This window comes from Penaeus chinensis, chromosome 16 (genome assembly GCF_019202785.1).
Source record: "Penaeus chinensis breed Huanghai No. 1 chromosome 16, ASM1920278v2, whole genome shotgun sequence".
Classification (NCBI taxonomy): Eukaryota; Metazoa; Arthropoda; class Malacostraca; order Decapoda; family Penaeidae; genus Penaeus; species Penaeus chinensis.
This window is the reverse complement of record NC_061834.1, coordinates 24,886,038-24,901,037: the sequence shown is the minus strand read 5'-3', so window position 1 is coordinate 24,901,037 and position 15,000 is coordinate 24,886,038. Positions and strand designations below refer to the sequence as shown.

Below are 15,000 nucleotides of genomic sequence, written 5' to 3'. Positions count from 1 at the left end.
AAAAGTATGGTGGGCAAACATACTATTTTTGTTACGCAACTTGAGGTCAGATCTCGTAAATACCCTTCGGGGAACAGGGTCAAATCTCGTGGATGTATGCCTTCCTTATAAGAAAGTTTGTTGTTAATGGTCCATTGGTATATGTATTCATTTATTGTGGTAGAATATGTTAAATGTACTTTGATGTGTATATTTCACTCACTCGAATGTTTTTCCATTTCATTGCCGAAAATGCTTGCGAAACGGTAACCTGGTAAAAAAAAATAAAAAGCGGAAGCGTTAATTTGAGTAGACCGAAACTGCCGAGATTTTTGAGTCCATCACTTTTTAAAGTTGATGCTGCTAGATATAAAGAGTTCTTAGTTCTGCATATTCACAAATTTCGTGCAGTGGCTGGAGATATCGGAAGGTGAAGTTCAAGACGCAAAAGGTTTTGAATGTTCCGTGTTCACGCCCCCCCCCCCCCCCCCCGGTTCTCGAGAGGGTGACGGCCAGTACCAGGGGGAAGAGGGAGTGGGCGACTATGTGCATGACAGCTGCGTGCAGAGATGCTACATCTACCTGACGGTAAACTTACACACGCTGAGCTTCACCGGGCCTCGGTACACACGCTCTCTGTATGTAGGTCACTCAGCGCGGTCACGCTTCTCGCCATCTCTGCTGGACAGCAGGATGATTACGAGGGAGAGCCAGATTTATCTTCAGAGGAAAGAGAGAGAGAGAGAGAGAATGAGAGAGAGAGAGAGAGAGAGAGAGAGAGAGAGAGAGAGAGAGAGAATGAGAGAGAATGAGAGAGAGAGAGAGAGAGAGAGAGAGAATGAGAGAGAGAGAGAGAGAGAGAATGAGAGAGAGAGAGAGAGAGAGAGAGAGAGAGAGAGAGAGAGAGAGAGAGAGAATGAGAGAGAGAGAGAGAGAGAGAGAGAGAGAGAGAGAGAGAGAGAGAGAGAGAGAGAGAGAGAGAGAGAGAGAGAGAGAGAGAATGAGAGAGAGAGAGAGAGAGAGAGAGAGAGAGAGAGAGAGAGAGAGAGAGAGAGAGAGAGAGAGAGAGAGAGAGAGAGAGAGAGAGAGAATGAGAGAGAATGAGAGAGAATGAGAGAGAGAGAGAGAGAGAGAATGAGAGAGAGAGAGAGAGAGAGGTAAATTATATTAGTTGGGTACTAACGAAGTGTAAAATTAGTCTGATAAGTAATTACATGTGTAAATAATAAAGAGATGCCGACGATTAAATACAAGTGCAATACAGTTATTGATGAGTATGTTCGTGCCCACAGACGTTGAAGAGTCAATTGCATGTTCATTTAGCCAGTATAATGTTATGTCCATTTTACTTTCAGAGTGCAAAACAATTCAGCCGATGGTGAAGTGTCCGCTGAGCCCACGCCGCCCGCGTCGCATGCCCTCTCCAAAGCCGCGCGGCCGAGCTGTATCTCCCCTTGCAATATTCGATGGGCCAGGTTGTTATATTTACTCCATTTTGGTGCAGCTTAATCACACTGTAATTTTGTGAAACAATTGAAGCCGTGCTTCTTATTATTGAATGCACTTTTTGTTTGTGGGCTCAATCTGAAGTTTCTGAGTTGTTTCTTGATTGTCGTAGGTTGTGGGATAAGGTTTCATTGTATATGTTTATGGTTTGTGTATACATATTTTCTTCATTTTTCAGGTAGTTTACCAAGGTCACCTAGAAAACCTAGAGCACATTCACCTCATAAACGACTAAGTCAGCCTAATAATCAGACATATCAGCAGCACCAAGATCCACCAATGTACAATGGTCACATAGCATGTGGTGGCCTTGAGAACATCATTTTCCCAACATGTGTAACCTCAAGGTTTGTGTGAAATTTGTGATTTGAGTTTTTTTTCTGTAATTATAATTTTACACATTGTCTTATTGCCAAAACCAGTTGTTGCAGTAGGGATTTGGTATTGCCATACAGAAAACATCGAACTGAGAATATCAGCATTTGATTTATACAGATGTGTGTGTGTGTGTGTGTGTGTGTGTGTGTGTGTGTGTGTGTGTGTGACTGTGTGTGTGACTGTGTGTGTGTGTGTGTGTGTGTGTATGTGTGCGTGTGTGTGTGTGCGTGTGTGTGTGTGTGTGCTCGTGCGTGCGTGCGTGCATGCCTGCATGCATGCATGTGCGTGTTTGTGTTTGTGTGTGTGCGTGTGCGTGCGTAAGTACATGCGTGTATATATGAACAAATTTATCAGATGTATTGAACCTCATGATTTCAGGTATTCAGTCGGTCGTATCTTGGGGGATGGAAACTTCGCTGTAGTACGTGGGTGCGTCTGTCGAAAAACAAAGGAAGAATATGCTCTCAAAATCATTGACAAAGCTAAATGTCGTGGCAAAGAGCATATGATTGAGAGTGAAGTTTCCATACTTAGGAGGGTATGTATAATGAACTCGTAACTTGCAGTTAATCATGTTCATCTTTACTTTAATGATTGTTAGAGACTGAGTCACTACTAAGTTTTTACTTTGAACTTGTAATAGACTTACACTTCTGACCTCTCTCTCTCTCTCTCTCTCTCTCTCTCTCTCTCTCTCTCTCTCTCTCTCTCTCTCTCTCTCTCTCTCTCTCTCTCTCTCTCTCTCTCTCTCTCTCTCTCTCTCATGTTATCTTGATTCTGCAGAACAAGAATTAATGTTTATTATAGAAAAGAAAATTAATTAAAAAATTGCCTTTTTTTCCCAACAGGTTAGCCATCCAAATATTGTTAGTCTAGTGGAAGAATTCCATACCTCGCAACATCTCTACCTCGTAATGGAGCTAGTCAGGGTAAGTATATTCTTTCGATTAATTTCATATATTATGAACATAAACTGAGTATTTTTTTTCTTCTTTTTTTTTTTTCTTAAAATTGTTAAGAATATATTTTATATGTGTGTGTGTGTGTGTGTGTGTGTGTGTGTGTGTGTGTATGTGTATATGTATATGTGTATATATATATATACGAGTTCATTGATCTTTTTTTCAATATGTATTAGGGTGGCGACCTGTTTGATGCCATTGCCAGTGCTACCCGCTATACAGAGCAAGATGCAAGCTCTATGATTAGAGACTTGGCATCTGCTCTTGATTATCTCCATCAGCGAGATATTGTCCACAGGGATATCAAGCCAGAAAATCTTTTGGTATGTATCAGTATCATTCCATGATCATGTTGTACTAAAATTTTGCTTTTGTTGTTTATGCAATATATGTATTCTTTCAAATTATTTTCCACCTTCCAAGAACTTTCCTTATTCAAAAGCCATTGTTACTGCGTTGTTATTAAAACAAATGATTGTAAAGTAACAGAACTTTCTAAGAGTACTAGTGATGTATGTTTACTGTAATTCCTTCTGAATAAGGAATAAATTATCCCCAAAGATTACATCACATAAGAAATGGAAAGTATATTTCATATAATTTTTTTTTTACTGCACAGGTGGTAGACCGAAGTGATGGAAGCAAAAGTCTAAAGCTAGGAGACTTTGGGTTGGCTGTAGAGGTCACAGAGCCATTATATACAGTATGTGGCACACCAACCTATGTAGCACCTGAGATTCTTTCAGAATCTGGGTATGGCTTAAAGGTAAGATCTGACTTTGATGATCTTAACTGTTATTTTCATTGATTCCATGGTAATTTTATACATATATCAAAAATTCTTAAATTAAAGTAGATAGTTATATGCAGAAGGACATGGTTAGCTCAACATAAGAACATGGTATATTTCTGTGCTCTAGTGCGAATATGTGTCTGTGCTTGTTTCTGCCACAATGCAGTGTACTGGTAAGTCTACGGCATGAAAGTTTGAATTTAGTGTAGGAAGGCACCTGGGGCTTTCCATCACTTTTCAGATTAAATCAATGCAGTCCCTATTTCATTTATCCTTATACAAACAAAAATTTAGTGCATTAGTCATAATGAAATTGTCTTAAATATATTATTATTTATTCTACAGGTTGATATCTGGGCAACTGGAGTCATCACATACATCCTTCTCTGTGGATTTCCACCTTTTGTTTCTGCAACAAATAACCAAGAGGAGTTGTTTGATCAAATATTAAGAGGACAATATGAATTTCATGCCCCATATTGGGATGATATATCTGATTCTGCAAGAGAATTGATTGTCCACATGATTCAAGTGGACCAAGACAAACGTTTTAGTGCACAAGAGGTTTTGGACCATCCATGGGTCTCGGTAAGTTCAGGTAAAAGTGTGAATGAAGAGCAAGATCTGTGTGCTGTGAGTTATTTTAACATAAACGTTAAATATCCTTCACAGAGAAAGTGAAAGGATTACACCAAGAAGCACTGTTTGTTTGAACAGGGTTTGTGTTATTTCACAGTAGTATTTTTTCCACTTTTTCTCTTTTATACTAATTTGCATCACAGGTTTTAGTACCACCTTCACAAAGCCTTTTTTTTTTTTCTAATAGCAGGGGCATTGTTTTAATTAAAAATAAACAAACTCAAAAAGGAAAAAAATATCAAGGAAATTGTCCACAAATAGAGTCAAATTTATCCTTTTAAACTAGACTCTAAGGAAACATGAAGCTCATATTACTTTTGGGATTTAAATAGAAAAAGTAAGTTGTAGATAAAGAAAATGCAGCAGCAGCTCCAACATCAACAGACAAGATTCCCATGACATGACATTTGCAAGATTTGGACACTTGCAGTGCTGTGGGGCACAAAATGTTATTAGTGTTAACAGCTGGAAATGTAATGGAAAAGGCCCCCTGAGTATTGCTTCATATAACATGTACACAAATTTTATACTGCCCTTATTATGTTATAATTTCAAAGCTAAAATATGGCAAATACACGTAATATATAGAAAATTTATTCAAATATTCCTTAAGAGATCCTTTACAGTAATAACATTTTGGTGAATTATTCCATTTGCTTAATTTTGAGGTTTCATCATTGTTGCATATGTGTTTAAACAAGTTTATTTAAGAATAAAGAAGAGTATATATTAATGTCCTCCAAACTTATATTAATACAATATGCTTCTGAGAAGCTATTTTTCCTTTAATGTAGGAAATCTGGCCTGAAGTATATATTGATTAATTTAGTTTCTAACATTTTTTCTATCTGTATAACCTTTTATATTATAGTTTCAGCTTAATAAAACATTCTGAGTTCATTTGCAAGTTTTAAATATGAATTTGTTTTTGCTTTATTGCATTGTATATTATACTGCAATTAGAACAATGATGAAAGATACTGACTAACAATGGAATAATAAATTGTGTGTATTGCAGCACTGCTCACTTTGAAATAGTGTCTTCCTAACTATTTCTATATAATTTTAACTACAAGAATCTATCAGTACAGATTTCTTTGTATTGTAATATATTTATAATTGAATGTGCTTACAATAAAGAAGTTTTTCCCAGGCTAAAAAACAGCATAAAGATAACCTCCCATAGACAACTTTTGATGTTTTGTTAAACCCTCATCTTCCCCAATAAAACTAATGTACAAGAGACTGAAAATCATAGTGCAACTCAGTCAGTAAAACATCCCCAAAGAACCTGTGGCTCATGTTGTCCCTTCCCCATTTCATCCTGTTCCTCCTCCAGGATGATGAGGCTCTGGACCGAAACCTTCATCTTCGAGTGTCCCATAAACTGGGTCTCCACTTTGACACAAACGGTCCCCAGCACAAGGCTGCCGGAATCACTCTAATGGCCGTAAGTCCCCTGCAAAGTCAGAGACTGTAACACTTTTATCTCCTTAACCAGAGTGCAGTCCCATCCCTTGTCCCTAATCCTCTTTCATTGTAGGAATGAAAAAGTCATACCTTTGTGTACATGTATTGTTTTTCCAAATGGTCGCTAAAGTTTTGCCCCATGGATTGCTCAGTAATCTATGTAATTTTTCAGCCTTCTGTTGTTTTTATTGTTTTTTAAAATAAATATATGAAATATAAATTACTGAGATAATGTTTTAGAAAGTCTGCTTCATGTATGGTTTCTGTGATGTGGTTTGTAGTGTATGTGAACAGTATTTGTGAAATTAGATCACTTGTTTTTGACACATTATTTTTTATACTTTTATTTCATAGAATGTGCATTGGGCATGGAATGTAGCGTAAATAGATATGAAGACTGGATGAGCTAATTGCTCTCAACCATATTGATTGACAAGATAACATAATCAGTTTACAGATATAAAGCTATATGTATTAATAACATTTATAGTAAAGTATACATAATATTTAGCAAATGGTGCCGAGATCAGATCAGTAGGTAATACTTTTGGTATAATGTTATACCAAAGAACAAAAAGTTGGCCTAACTCAACCTTAATTTTTACAAATAGGCCCTGTTTCTAAGCATATTTTTTCTATTGAAATTAGAATCATAATATGAATAAACAAATAAGGGCTTTACCTTAATATCAGAGTGAAAATAGGATGAAGTGAAATATATTATGGTACTTGTCTGAGTCACACAAAACACTTCCTGCTTACTTTAAGATGCATGTGTATTCTAGTAATTTCTTTTACTATACGTGTTCTTAGTTTAGAGGAGTTTGCTGTATTACATCATGGCCATGTTCTGTAGAGGCATTTACTCGGTGATTCTATGCTAAGGACTTCTGATGCATTAATGCAAGAAAGTAAAATACCCAATATTCACATATATCTTAAGCATTAGTTGCACTTTGTTAAGTGAACTTGCTTTTGCTTTTGGTAATTGCAACTCCTTTAAACTTTTTTTTTTTGTATGGTACTGTGTAATGTGAAAATTATTTTTGTCAATTAATTTTGTTTTTTAATTCAGTATGTGATCCCTCCCCAGATACTTCTTTTATTATTGGCATAATGTTTAGGAAAATATTCTTGCCCCTTTAATTCAATAAGTGCTACCCATAATAGGATGCTTGTTTGTATGTGCAGAGCATAATCTACCCTTTTTTATTTTGAATGTGACTGATTTATATCTGTTTTGTGGTTGTGGTGTCCAGGCGGAGTCCACGCCCTGCTTGCATACAGTAGAAGTTCTATAGTGTCTGGCAAGCAGGTGGCAGATGGAAACAGGCAAGCAAGGAAGCAGGATAATGCTAAGGGAATATGGGGCTACTGACCATATAGTCCACAACAACAGGCTGACCACTACTACTCCTACAAGAACCAAACATTACACTTACACTCACAAGAATATGAAAATAAAAAGTTTTGAATAATTTGCCATGCTGATTTCTAAATTATTAGTATTCCTGACAGATTATACTGGTTCAAATTACCATTGTACAGTATTTGCTCAATATTTTCATTACTCATGTTTCTTCAGTTTTCTTTTCTCCACTTTTTAATGCAATGCTTCAGTATTGTGATTTTGCTGAATCATATAATTTTGTTTTAGCTTTTCCTAGTCAGTCACTTTGTAAGAGAAGTATTATTAAAGTTTAATTGAAAACTTAAAAAAAATTATAATCTACCAAAGTGATGGTGCATCAGTGCTTTTAAATTGTTTTCATAAAAATATATGACATGGCTAAATAAGATTGCATTTATTACACATAGTAATTATTGTATTGTGATAAAGAAACCAGCTAGAAGCAAATTGATAGACAACTACACAACATGCAAAGCTAACCATATCAGGCCATGATTTTGGCTTGGCATTGCTTCTAAAGCAGGTGGGTTATGTATTGCTTATAGTGTTCATCTTTGCTCTAACTGCTTTACCCCTTCTATATTCTAACACTCCGACTCTGGATAAGAAATACAGCTTTGTACACTCTTGTACTGGGAGGCTGTTTTTATTGAACTAATTATTTTAATTTTTTTTTTTTCTCTTTTACTCTCTCTCTCTCTTTTTTCTTAATGCATTGATATCAGTTGCCATATATTTTAATACTTAGTAAGTTTGTGGGAATAATAATAGTAAAAAAAGGATATTTTATGATGATTCTGTCTTAACCCATTGGCGAGAGGGATTACATGTATGTATATGCCATGTCCACTTTGAATTTAGTGATTGATTGCATTTACACATACATGGTTCCCCAAGATAATAATAACATCAATATTAATAGCATTAGAAAAAGAATTCAGAAAACTCAAGGGGAAATCTGGTGTGGTCACATAGATCTAGTTGACTCCCTGATGGCAGAGCACTTGTGGAGCTATCTATGTGTAAACGCATTTAACAAAACTATAGTGAACAGTACATGTCCCTGGAGGCAATGGGTTAATACTAAATTTTGAGTAGTACATATATAACACTAGTGTATTGTACATGAATATAATTTCTTTTCTTTTTTTCTATATTTTATAGCCATACTAGCCCTATTTATTTTGTAATTTTATTTATTAAAAAGGAATTGTGTAAATGTTTGAATATAATTAGCTTCTAGGAAGAAAAGGTGTTTTCCCCTTATCTTGTGATTATTTATAATATGATCAGTAATATGTTCTCCTGGATTATAGTTGTGGACCAAAAATGAAAAACAAATTAGTCTTCAGATATTACTTAATGAAGTATGTGCTGTATATCTATACCCCATAAACATGTAAATAGCGACTAAGGTATTTACATTGCTAAACTCTCTTATTAATCTCTTATGTAAAAATGGAAATTAGGTTAATGAGGCCTATAATTACATATTTTTTATCCTTTTTATAGAAAAGATGAGAAGCTGAGGTGTATAGTATTGCTTTACTTATTGCAATTGAAGTGAATCATTTTATTCATTTTATTGATGATTTTAAAATTATATGTGTACTGATTGATTGATTAATATATATACATATATTTTTTTTTAATTTATTATTATTATTATTATTATTATTATTATTATTATTATTATTATCATTTATTATTATCATTATCATCTGTAAAATTTAAATAAATGAGTATTAGAGGAGTGATCCATAAGTTTAAGCCATTGGTACTGGTTGCGTTCACAAGCTGTTTACACATAAATGGTTCCACAGGACACCTGATCTACTAGGATACCTGATCTCATCTGTTTACACTATTCCTTCAATTTCAGAAAAAAAGGTTTTAATCTTATTAGTAGTAGTATTTATGACAGCAAAATAAGAATGAAATACTAATGTAATGGTAATAATAGTAATAGAAACAAAAACTTTTATCTGAAAAATTCAAGGAATGGCATATCAAGTGAGATCAGGTAGGTTGTGTAATTCTTGTGTGTCAACATTATTAATGAAACAAAATCCAAGGGACAGTGCATGTACCCAGCACCAGTGGGTTACCAAATATAAACTACATGTTGGAAGAAACCCTTAGTTATTGAACTCTTATAATGATGATTCTTTCGTGTTTAGAAAAATCTTGGTTCATTATGTTTTAAAGAATATAATAAGTAGCCTTTTCAATGTATGGTAAGATTATTATCTATCAATTGATTTCTGCCAGAGGAGAGAGTAAGTAACTTTCCCTTTTCCCTCAAGCAGGTAACCGCCTTGGACAAGGAGAACAGGAGTCTCCGCCGTGAGGGAGATCCGCGAGATGTTCCAAATCTAACAAGTCCACCGTGCAGCCCCAGAATGACTCTGTATGCAAATAACAATCAAGTTTTTTGAAAGTGTATTGAATTAGATATCAACACAGTCCTTTATCTACTACTAGTATGTTTGACATATAAAAGACAGTATGTATATTACATTATGCTGGAGTCATGTTGGAGACTGAGGCAACCTTTCAGAGTAAGCAAAATGTTCACAATACAATAATTTTCAATTAGGCTCATTATTATTTGACATCAGAACATAAATATTCTTTTGTAATATGAATGTTGAATGGACATTTTTTATCCAAATAGTATTTTTGTCATAAAATTTTAATTTGAAAAGGCTTAGTCAAAATGATACTGAACATCTTTCATTAGTAAAAGATACCTGAATGTAAACATCCCATGGTGCTGTAAGAAAAAATATGTAAATTGTTCATTAGGGGCAACAGTCTTTTGTATATTAATTTTGAGTCCAGCACCTGGAATTGTTTCAGGCAAGGTAGCAACAGCACATTGTTATGTAATTCTTCAGGTTATCACAGTTGCCTTTAAAAAATAAGATGTTTTATTTATTTCTTTATCATATTGCTATCATTCCTTTATATGTACAATGCATGCAGGAGAAGAAATCCTAAAATTAGTCACCATCTGAAGTCATATTTTTTCTTAAATCATTGATTTTACCATAGATTTCTTTCAAAGGAAAATACATGATTGTAATAAAAAGTGCATATGTTTGGTGCTAATGGTTATAAATAGTAGATACCCATGCCTGTGTAAATATGAATATGAGCAGTTTTTGATGCTGTAGTTTTATATGAGGTGAATGTATGAACTTCAGTGTTTCTTTACCTTAAATAATAGTCTTATTTGGAAGGAGCTTGTAAGCATATTCATCATGTTAAAAATGATTTTTAAAGGATGTAAATTTACAGTATGAGCAGTCATTGAAATGATAGGTTAAGACAAGGGACCAATGCATTGGGGCCTAGATTTCAGTGAGGTGCAGCTTGTATTGTGACAGCTATGTTATTTAATTATTTTACCCTCTTAGTGATGTCTTATGTTTAATGTTGTCAAGTATCATTTGCATATGGGCATTATTTTCCAAGGTAGATAATACTCAGAATACAGCATAATTTATGTATTTCTGAACTCTTGTTATAAAGTTTTATTATTATTATTATCATTATTTTATGTTTTTTTTTCTGAACTTTTGTTATAAAGTTTGATTTCATTATTTTTCAAGGGCAAGCATTTTGAAAAGAAATGTTATCATTTATACTGAGTGAACACCAGTGAAAGAAATATATTTTTTGGTCATTTTCATATCACTTCACTGTAAATAATTTTCTGTATTTAATGCTCCAAAAAGTTGCTGCTTCTTGTTCCTAGGTATGGACTTGAAATTAATACATTTGAACAACAAAAATGTTATTAGTGTGGATATATTGATAGTGCTTATCTAAAATCTAAGTACAGTACCCTGATAGATGGTTAATATGTGTTTGAATGTAATATATTTCACCATCATCTTAAAATGAGTGACTGTAGAGTGTCAATTACGAATATGTATTAGGCCATTTGCTTTAATTACTTATTCTTGTGTTACTTGCAGTTTACTGAGTGGAATTGTATGTTAACATTCTGCTTACAGACTAGCATATTTAATGTGATTTGACAAAATAATAACTGAAAATATGGAAAAGTTTGAATAGATCTGTACATTTTATTTAATATTATTGTGCTAAACAATAAGGTCTTGGTGCTTTTAGTGTATGTAAGGTGTTCTACTCTCAAATAGGACAAGTTTATACTCCATGAAAAATGTTTGTAGATATATGTGGAAATAAACTTTTATTCACTTGATTATTGCATTTCTTTACTCATGTTGATTTTTACTAATGCTTTCATATACAGAGAGCAATAAGTCCTCTGTCATTAGGATCACATAACATAAAACAGAAATAGAAATAGAAACTAACTTTGGTTCTATACATCACTGCTTCAGTTGTATTTTTATTTTCATTAACTGCTTTTGAAACTGCGTACTTCTACAGTTGTTTCCTTTTTCATGTGTAAGTGCCTTCCTTCCTTTCTTAGAAAATAAGAATATTGGATAGGCAGTTATTATGTCATCTGTATGAAAAATATCACACAAAGTATCACCCTTTATGCAAACACATTTCCTTTTGGAAACTCTGAAGGCCAAGTGAGTGTACCAAGAACATATGGTTGTTAATTATTAACCTGTTTCATATGGTGACACTGGTTTCAGCGTCATGAAGCACCAGTGGAATAAACTGTTACGTGTCATAATTCCATTTATTTTATTTGTTGCTGAGCTGCCTCTATTTTTTAGACTCCATATATTGCCCTAGAAATTCTATAGTTCCACCCACCATCCCTCTTCCCACCAATCATGCAAATCAGCTAGACTAAGCCCTGCCCTCTACCCAAAATGAGAAACTATCATTGGTAGAGTCTATGTCACAGTTTCCCCCTTGTCCTCCATACCCCCTATCCTTTACTTTACCCCTTACCCCTCCAACAGATATGGGAAAGAGAGAGAGAGAGAGAGAGAGAGAGAGAGAGAGAGAGAGAGAGAGAGAGAGAGAGAGAGAGAGAGAGAGAGAGAGAGAGAGAGAGAGAGAGAGAGAGAGAGAGAGAGAGAGAGAGAGAGAGAGAGAGAGAGAGAGAGAGAGAGAGAGAGAGAGAGAGAGAGAGAGAGAGAGAGAGAGAGAGAGAGAGAGAGAGAGAGAGAGAGAGAGAGAGAGAGAGAGAGAGAGAGAGAGAGAGAGAGAGAGAGAGAGAGAGAGAGAGAGAGTGTTTACCTTAGTTAACCATGAATTGTACTTGAGCTTCTTTGAATCTTTCCTTTCAACTTTGTGTGTGAGTGGGTGCCCCGTGCACAAGAAACAAATGACTAATTAGGAATAGCATGTGTTATATGTGTAAATTTTGTATGGTGTATGACTATTTTCAAACAAACAAGAAATAATTATAGACAACTGAGGGAGTTATTCACTTCACTATGTACTTTTTTGAGTACGGTATGCTATTCCCAGTTACCCACTTAGTATTTAATCAGCCACATGTTCTTGGTATACTCACCTAACCTTCAGAATTTCTAAAAGGTGGTCAAGTGGTTATGCCAAGAACACGTGACTGATAAAATACTTAAAGGGGTAACGGTATAGCATCCAGCACTTTAAAAAGTACTTAGTGAAGGAATAACTTTCACAATTATTGTCTATAATTATTTCTTGTTGGTTTCATAAAAGTGATACACCAATCCACTGTGGCTGTATTGCACATGCACTCACTGACTGATTGTTTGTCTGGCTGATGGATGTTCACAATATTTTCTCTTTTGCATTTTGATGTAACACTTCTATATTCCTGAAGTTAATTCATCAAATTCACTTTCTTCATTGTAAGTACACATGGATGGCTTCATAAGGGGGTATCTCACTTGTTTACACTTTTCCTTGATTTTCAGAAATATTTATTATTTTATATTTCTATTGTTGTTGTTAATAACCCTATTAATTATAATGCCAATATTGATAATAGCAGCATCAGTATTAATAGCTTAAAAAAAAAAAAAAAATCTCAGTCACCCAAACAAAGTCATGATTAGTAATTTGTCAATACCAGTCATTCCTTATAAATATTTTAGCTTTCAGTGTTATGAATTTCCTTGCCTTTACACATTAATAAAAAGAGTAAACATATGGGAAAGTCTTTATTAGAATTATTACTTCATATACATCACTGAGTATCTAGTCATTAGTACTAAGTCTTGCATTTTGTTTTCATTAAAACCTAATTTATTTCTCCTTAATATTCCAGAGACTCCATTGATGTTTTCTTAATCAATTAATCAATTCAATAATTTTCTGTTACATACAAAAGAATGTAATACTAGTTACAGCTTGCTTCTAGATATTTCATACTACTGATTCATATTCTGAGAAATCACATTAATTTATTTAACTAAAAAATGATATTTGGAATGCCTCCATCATTATAGGGATTACCATTTTATGTTAACCATACTGGTGGTAGTTACTGCCGTGATAAATCAGAATATCACATCCTTATCTTTCCATGAATTCACCACCTGTGATGGTGATGGCCATGATGGTGTCCATGATGATGTCCATGATGACGATGGCGATGGTGATGGTGATGGTGACTTCCCTCAATAGCCGCTTCTGCTGCCATGCCAAGGGCCATTCCCATAGCCAAGCCTCCCATTCCAGGCCTCTGTGTTGCAGAATTTTTGAATATTTAAAACTGGCCAGTCTATAATAACTGGTTCATAAGATATATGTAACAAGAAAATTTGCTTAAATAGTCACTAGCTAAATAAAGATTACTGTGAATTTTCCTTTGGAGAGAATTACTGAATAATAAACACTCACACTTTCCCTAACCACAACTTTCTCTTGAACCACCACTGGAGGAGTCTGTTGTACAACCACAGCAGGAGGCCTTTGCTGAACTACTATTGGAGGTGGTCGCTCTTGCACCACCACAGTAGTAGGAGGCTGCTGTAAAAGTATCCTGAACATTACTAACTTTATTCTTTTTCTTGCTGTAAAATGTAGCCATGAATAACAGGTCATCGGAGTTTACTCATTCCTCATGTGACATGTAAATAAGCACTCTGCATAAATATTATGTTGCAACACATTGATTCAATATACACAACCATATTTTTAATTTCATTTACATGATTAACCCAATGCCGCCGGGGAAAATGAATAAAAATGGGGAAAATGCTGTGCTCATTTTTTTTTTTTTTTTGTGAAATGTCTCTGCATATAGATGGCTCTGCTAGTGCTTAGCCACAAAGGAGTCAATTAGTAGACCTTGTGCCCTTACCTGATTTGAATTGGCAGGATAAATTTATTTTTTACTTGTGCTATGAATATTTATTTTTATTATAAACATTATAATTACTATAATGTTATAAACATTGGTAACAGAAAAATAAGATAATGTAAAATATTTTTGTAAATCAAAGAAAAGGGTAAATGGGCGAGACAGGCAGTACTCATAACTGTCTCATTGGTGACTTAGTACAAGTGTAGCCATCTATGTGTAAAAGCAATCAAACAAGTAATTCACAGTGGGCATAGAACATACGTACACGTCATGCCCGTTGGCACTGGGTTAAAGAAGCTTCACACAATACAGATAAAATTCACAACTTACCTGTACAGGTGGGTATGGCTGTTGAGGATAAGGCTGCTGAGGATACTGTTGCTGTGGATAAGGAGGTGCAGTGGGATTTGGGGGATATTGACCAGCTGGATATTGTGGGTAACCTGTGTGTGAGCAAGGAGAATTTTATTATCACTGACTATCACAATTTAGACTGAAATACATGTGTATATACATGTAGGTAATATATGCTTAATCATACGTTATACATCTCTTGTATTGTGAAGATATTCATTCTCATTCATACCCTTTTCTATAT

General features: G+C 34.6%; 2 protein-coding genes across 7 annotated transcripts in view; one reads left to right on the top strand and one right to left on the bottom strand.

The window, feature by feature from the left end:
• The window catches only part of LOC125033709 (serine/threonine-protein kinase DCLK1-like), a 106,177-nt gene extending 94,802 nt beyond the window's left edge, over positions 1-11,375 (top strand). For 2 of the 6 annotated variants that reach the window (XM_047625435.1, XM_047625433.1), the window contains exons 4-12: positions 1,335-1,457; positions 1,664-1,832; positions 2,242-2,401; positions 2,712-2,792; positions 3,002-3,148; positions 3,445-3,591; positions 3,964-4,206; positions 5,597-5,707; positions 9,445-11,375. In XM_047625435.1, the coding sequence (XP_047481391.1) occupies positions 1,335-1,457; positions 1,664-1,832; positions 2,242-2,401; positions 2,712-2,792; positions 3,002-3,148; positions 3,445-3,591; positions 3,964-4,206; positions 5,597-5,707; positions 9,445-9,576 (1,313 nt within the window). In that variant the 3' untranslated portion in view covers positions 9,577-11,375. Of the gene's footprint in view, positions 1-1,334; positions 1,458-1,663; positions 1,833-2,241; positions 2,402-2,711; positions 2,793-3,001; positions 3,149-3,444; positions 3,592-3,963; positions 4,207-5,596; positions 5,708-6,986; positions 7,662-9,444 lie in introns of all 6 variants that reach the window. The other 4 variants (XR_007115621.1, XR_007115622.1, XM_047625437.1 and 1 more) reach the window with 4 other exon arrangements.
• A 1,864-nt stretch (positions 11,376-13,239) lies between these two features.
• Positions 13,240-15,000, bottom strand: part of LOC125033539 (cysteine-rich and transmembrane domain-containing protein WIH2-like) — a 4,118-nt gene continuing 2,357 nt past the window's right edge. Inside the window, exons 2-4 of the mRNA XM_047625119.1 lie at positions 14,733-14,845; positions 13,937-14,065; positions 13,240-13,778 (exon numbers count right to left, since the gene is read on the bottom strand). Coding sequence (XP_047481075.1) covers positions 13,626-13,778; positions 13,937-14,065; positions 14,733-14,845 — 395 coding nt within the window. The 3' untranslated portion in view covers positions 13,240-13,625. The remainder of the gene's footprint in view (positions 13,779-13,936; positions 14,066-14,732; positions 14,846-15,000) is intronic.